The 6000-nt window shown below is 38.8% G+C and overlaps 1 protein-coding gene across 1 annotated transcript in view; it reads left to right on the top strand.

Moving 5' to 3' along the window:
* Positions 1-6000, top strand: part of TMPRSS15 (transmembrane serine protease 15) — a 142816-nt gene that overhangs the window by 115075 nt on the left and 21741 nt on the right. Inside the window, exons 19-20 of the mRNA XM_017893781.1 lie at positions 1792-1841; positions 2001-2175. Coding sequence (XP_017749270.1) covers positions 1792-1841; positions 2001-2175 — 225 coding nt within the window. The remainder of the gene's footprint in view (positions 1-1791; positions 1842-2000; positions 2176-6000) is intronic.

Here is a 6000-nt window from a genome sequence, read left to right as displayed (position 1 = left end):
TTTTTTTTTTGAGACGGAGTCTCCCTCCGTCGCCCAGGCTGGAGTGCAGGGGCAGGATCTCGGCTCACTGCAAGCTCCGCCTCCCGGGTTTACGCCATTCTCCTGCTTCAGCCTCCCGAGTAGCTGGGACTACGGGCGCCCACCACCACGCCTGGCTAATTTTTGTGTATTTTTAGTAGAGACGGGGTTTCACTGTGTTAGCCAGGATGTCTCGATCTCCTGACCTCATGATCCATCCCCCTCGGCCTCCCAAAGTGCTGGAATTACAGGCGTGAGCCACCGCGCCCGGGGTGTTCTGATTGTTTAACCTGTTGTGAGATATATGCAAGACTCAGACCACCATCTCCCACCACAGGGTTAACAAAAGGGGAGTTAACTGAGACTTCTTTGGGGTGTTATAAATACATGTCAATATATCTAGATTGATATACATGCATGCACACTAGTTACTAAAAAGATAGACTTCCTTATATTTCATCTAAAATCATTCTGTATTATAAAGAATATGACAGTCATTCAATATGGTTACATATGATTTCAAATAAACTTTATCATATATTTTTCTGAAACACTGTATTGCTTTGTTTGGACATATGGATCTTAGGTCTTATTTACGTTGCATTTTTAAAGACCTAAACAGCATGTACAATTAGCTGTAGCTAAGTATATAAATGTAAGTCATTACGATTATATATGTATCTGCATGTATAATGTGTGTGTTTTAATGTAGCGATATCTGCAGTGGTTACTTTTGGTAAAAGTGGGAGCAAGTACTTTAATTTCTTGTGTTATACTGATCTCTAGTGGCTGATTAGTAGAATGCATTGTAAAACAAATTTGCTTAGTTTTTGTTTAAAATGGAATTCTTGACACTGAAAAAAGAGTTGGTATTTAAATTTCTAAGCAGGTGATGCGTTTTCAGTAATTTATGCCTATGCTGCCACCCAGGCTGGAGTGCAGGGGCGCGATCTCGGCTCCCTGCAAGCTCCGCCTCCCAGGTTCCCACCATTCTCCTGCCTCAGCCTCCCGAGTAGCTGGGACTACAGGCGCCCGCCACCGCGCCCGGCTAATTTTTTGTATTTTTAGTAGAGACGAGGTTTCACCGATTAGCCAGGATGGTCTCGATCTCCTGACCTCGTGATCTGCCGCCTCGGCCTCCCAAAGTGCTGGAATGACAGGCGTGAGCCACCGCGCCCGGCCTATGCTTTTTTTTTTTCAATGCTTTCTTTTATATGTACTTGTTACATGTCTGCCTTCCTTGAAAGTAGCGCCTGTGACACATTCATCGTTCAATTCCCTGAATGAAGCACACAGCCTCATACACAGTGTTGGGCACGGAATAGTTGCCGGATTGGCAATACTGAGGCATCCTCTGGGTTATAGAATCATGAAAACCAATATTGGTTCAAGTAAAATAACAGCATCTATCATTTATAGAATTTCATTGTGTATAAGGCCCTCTAATAGTTTTATTGCAAATACTGCTTTTTCTTCCCACAACACTCCAATAAAATACTATCACCCCCATTTTATGGAAGAAGAAACTGGGTCTCAGGGATATTAAGCAACTTCCCTGAAGTCACATAGAAATGGTAGAATAAGGATGTAAACTCACCTCTATTTGACATTAAACTAGGGCTTCTTCGGCTCACAATTCAGTCTCCCTTCATTTCATATATGAGACATTAAGATGTCTATTTTACTAAAGCAAAATTAGGATAACCTACACGATGTTTGACTTTAAAATACTAAATGCATAATTGTAAAAATATGATTGTTCTTCTATTACAGTCAACAGTGTTTACAGGATTCCTTGATTCGGTTACGGTGTAACCATAAATGTAAGTAAATATGTTGTCATATCCCCCTTCCAGCATTCTGTTTAAAATTCTGAATAGAGTTTGTCTGTCACCTGAAGTTATTTTGTTATCACTCAATTTTCACCATCAGAAGAAATGACAAAAATGAAATAGATGCTCTTTCTCCAATTGTTTTAATAGCTTGTGGAAAAAAACTGGTGGCTCAAGACATCACCCCAAAGATTGTTGGAGGAAGTAATGCCGAAGAGGGGGCCTGGCCCTGGGTTGTGGGTCTGTATTATGGCGGAAGACTGCTCTGTGGCGCATCTCTCGTCAGCAGTGACTGGCTGGTGTCCGCCGCACACTGCGTGTATGGGTGAGTGTGATGCCAAGTGTCCCTTCCCAAACTAGGTCACCATAGCAGACTCTGCCGAGCGTCCCATTTCATGTAGCCTCACAAAACCACCCCAGCAGGAAAATCCTGCTGTTTATGACATTATAAACATTCCAATTATTTTCCCATTAATGTCATGTCTGAAAATAGAGATAAATTTTAAAAAATTATTCTGCATTAGATACGAATATTAATTATTCTACATTAGATATTATGTCATTAGACCCTTTTACATACATAAAAATGGAAACTTTTGCCAATTCACACGGTAAGTCTTTTTAAGAGTGTGAAATTAGTATTTATTGTAAAAATCATACTGGTTACCATTCAATTTGTCCAATATTTATTGCTAGCAAATTGTCAGTATTAGAAAGTATGCTTAGGTTGCACTCAAATTACAATTATACCGCGCTCTGGAAGTTCATGGATAAGCACTTTGTTGTGAATTAGGATAAAAGTACTTAGTTCTTAAGTCAGATCTATTCTGATTGCTACCTATTAACTGAAATTGAGAACTAATATCAACTGTATCTGACTCTGTTTTGTACTATAATAGGACAAGATACATGTTGAATTCTGGCATTTATTTTACAGTCCTAGAGGAGAGAACAGAGTGGATGGAAGGGGGTGAGAGTAAAGGAGGAATGGAAGGGGGTGAGAGTAAAGGAGGAAAAACTAAATGATCCTGGGCCCAAGAACATGTTCATTCTCCTCTTCCACGTGAAAGATGCCACTTCTCTAGGTAGTCACGTGGTTCTGAATTCGGTCAGGGAAAAGGGAACTTCCTCACAGAAGACGCATGAGCTTGATCTAGGACTCATCTCCTGCCCCTATGCCAGTGAGACATCCAGTGAATGACCTTACTCATAAGGATTAGAGTAAACCTCTCTGTAGCCAGCATCCAGAACCTCTGAGGAAAGGACCATGTTAGAAAGAACCAGGCATGGAAGAGGAAAGAACCAGGCATGGAAGAGGAAAGAACCAGGCATGGAAGAGGAAAGAACCAGGCATGGAAGAGGCAGTCATAGTTAATCAGGTTACGAGACTTACCTTTGCTTACTCACGCAGATATTTAAGGTCCTTGGGTAAATAAATACAAACTGTCAGACACAGAGATTGTGAAAATTTTAAAGGAGATAGGGAAAGCCAGGTAGAATGAACATTAAAAGATTGCACTTATGCCTAAATACCCATTATATCAGAGTGAAAGTAGACTCAAATGCATAATCCCAGGACTTTGGAGAAAAAGGACCCTCGACTAGATCTCAGGTTTGCCAAATAGCTGGTATCCAAAGGAGCTACCTACAGCACCATCCCATCTACATCTAAAGCTCTCCCTGATTCTATCCATTGAGTGTTACATCCTGGAGACTAAATTACAGATTCTCCCATAACTGAAGTGCACCCTCTTGACTTTGCTGTAATTGTAATTTATTTTCATACTATGGCAAGCGTCTGTAGAGGCAATTTTCCCATCCCCTTCTAAACATGGCTTTAACCTTCATCGACATATATTGTTTGTGTTGGACATGTCACAGATAGGTAGCATCTGTATCCTAACTGTGATGCAAATTAAAGCTACTTTTAGCTAAAGAGCCAGTGTTTTCTGTTGCACATAGGTAGATCTTAATAAGTTAGCAACTTTGCTATATCAACCTTGAGTTTTGCAAATTCCTATTTAATGTTCTTGTCAAACATATGCTTTCTAAATGTCAATCATGCTCGCAGTAATATTAGCGATGTCTTTCAATTATCTGTTTTACAGATGTGCTTCTAACAATTCAATGATACCAATATCATAACTTTCCAAACAACAAATATGTGAAGAAAATAGAAAGGCAGTTTTACCTAGTATAAACACATGTCCAATTGTTACCAGAGAAAAGGAGTACAGATCCAGGTGCCAAGAGAGGATTCTTGGATCTCACACAGGAAGGAATTCAAGGCCAGTCACAGAGTGCGGTGCAAAAAGATCATTTATTGAAAGCTCATGAGTCACAGAGTTGGGCATCCTTAGAGAGCAAGAGAAGGAACGCCCTGTCTTTGTTTTAAGTTTTTCTTATATGGGGGTCTTGTTGATGTAAAGACTAAACTAAGCTGTGTCTACATGACAGTAACTTCGACAGAATTTATTATTCTATTGATTTAGAGAAAACAATCCTTGACATTGCAGTGTGTAAGTACATCAAAGCATAATTATCTTGAAAGCATATATTGTTATGGGTGTTGAGACATTTGGACTTTCCGTTGTTGTAGGATTGTGTCCTTGTAGGTATCTTTAGGCTGCTTCCTCAACAATAAACATTTTATGACTATGAGTCATGACCAGCAAGGAATATGTCTTGTTACCAAGATGGGGCTGAACTTAAAATGGCGTTACTTTGGCTCTCCTAGGCTCCTGCTTCTCCCACACAAACACATAGGACAATAAAATGTCTTTTCAGTTTCAGCTTAAGCACAAGCAAAGGTAAGTTGTACTAGAATTGTGATGAATTCAAAATTATCCTTACCAACCATGCATTTTACTCTCCTTCAGCATTCAGTGGAATTATTTTTTTTCTCTAGTGCCTAACAGCTTTCTTGCTTTCTACTTCACGTCTCTAACAAAGAAAGTTTCTGATACTGTTTTAGATAGTTTAATAAAAAACTGTTTAATCAGTACGTTAATACTGGCTCTAATCTGTCTCTTTAAAACCCTAATTGTGCTATGGAAAGCTTAATTTCCTAATAAAAAGAATAACCCAGATCAAGCAAGTTATTAAATTCATGCTATGCAAGTGCCTTTGCCCTCAGTGTAAACCTGTTCCAGGTGTTTTAATCCGCAGGTGGTTAAATGGTTTAATTGAACAGCTCTTCTGTTTAATCTTATCAACACTTCATTTGCATTCCTCAGGCTAAGTTCACTTGAGTGATTCTAAATAACCCTGTGCCTGTTCGCTTTCTCTGCCATGGTGTTGTCCTTTTACAACCTTAAAAGAAGGATTTGGAAAAGTGTCGGCCAACCTCGCTGTGGTTTAAAGGGCAAGTTTGACTTTGAACTAAAGGAGAGGATTTTAATCCTTTATATCCAAAAAATCACATACGTGATTATGGACAAGCAACTTAATATCTCTAAGTCAGTTTCCTCATCTGTAGGAAATTCATAAGGATATCTATCTTGCTTGTCAGGACAACAATAAGATGCCACAATACTTTTGCCTACCACGATTCATGCAGGAATGTGCAATAAAATGTTGATTATGTTGCAGTTCCTGCATAGGAAGCCTCTGTGAAAGGAGAAGCCAAGTCTTGCACAACAGATATTCAGCATATTTATTTTCTGAAATTTTTATATTGATATAATTTCAAACATGCATAAAAATTGCAGAAATAGTACAGAGAGCTCTTTATACCTTTACTCAGACTCACCAATTGCTTACATTTTCCTCTATATGTTTTATCATCATCTCTTTCTAAGTCAGGAGACTTTTTTTTCCGAACAATTTCGTAGTAGGTTAGATGTATTTTTGTACTCTGAAGGACTCAGTGTATTTTTACTAAAAACAGGATACTTCCTACAGAATCACAGCAAATCATGGAAATTTCACATTAATGAAATACAATCCTAATTAATTGTCACAAATAGGCTCTTTATTTTGTTTGTATGTTTGCCATGTTAGAACCAATTCAGGATAGTGTATTGCACTTGAATGCTACACTTTTTTCATATCCTTTAGTGCAGAGTAGCCCCTTTCTGTATTTCTTGTTTTTAATATTTTTGAATATAGGCCAGTTATTAGGTGGGAAGATTCTTCTATTTGAAACAGA

Source organism: Rhinopithecus bieti, unplaced genomic scaffold (genome assembly GCF_001698545.2).
Source record: "Rhinopithecus bieti isolate Rb0 unplaced genomic scaffold, ASM169854v2 scaffold_24256, whole genome shotgun sequence".
NCBI classification, from domain to species: domain Eukaryota; kingdom Metazoa; phylum Chordata; class Mammalia; order Primates; family Cercopithecidae; genus Rhinopithecus; species Rhinopithecus bieti.
Note: the sequence above shows the minus strand (reverse complement) of the source record. Positions and strands in the feature narration are given on the sequence as shown.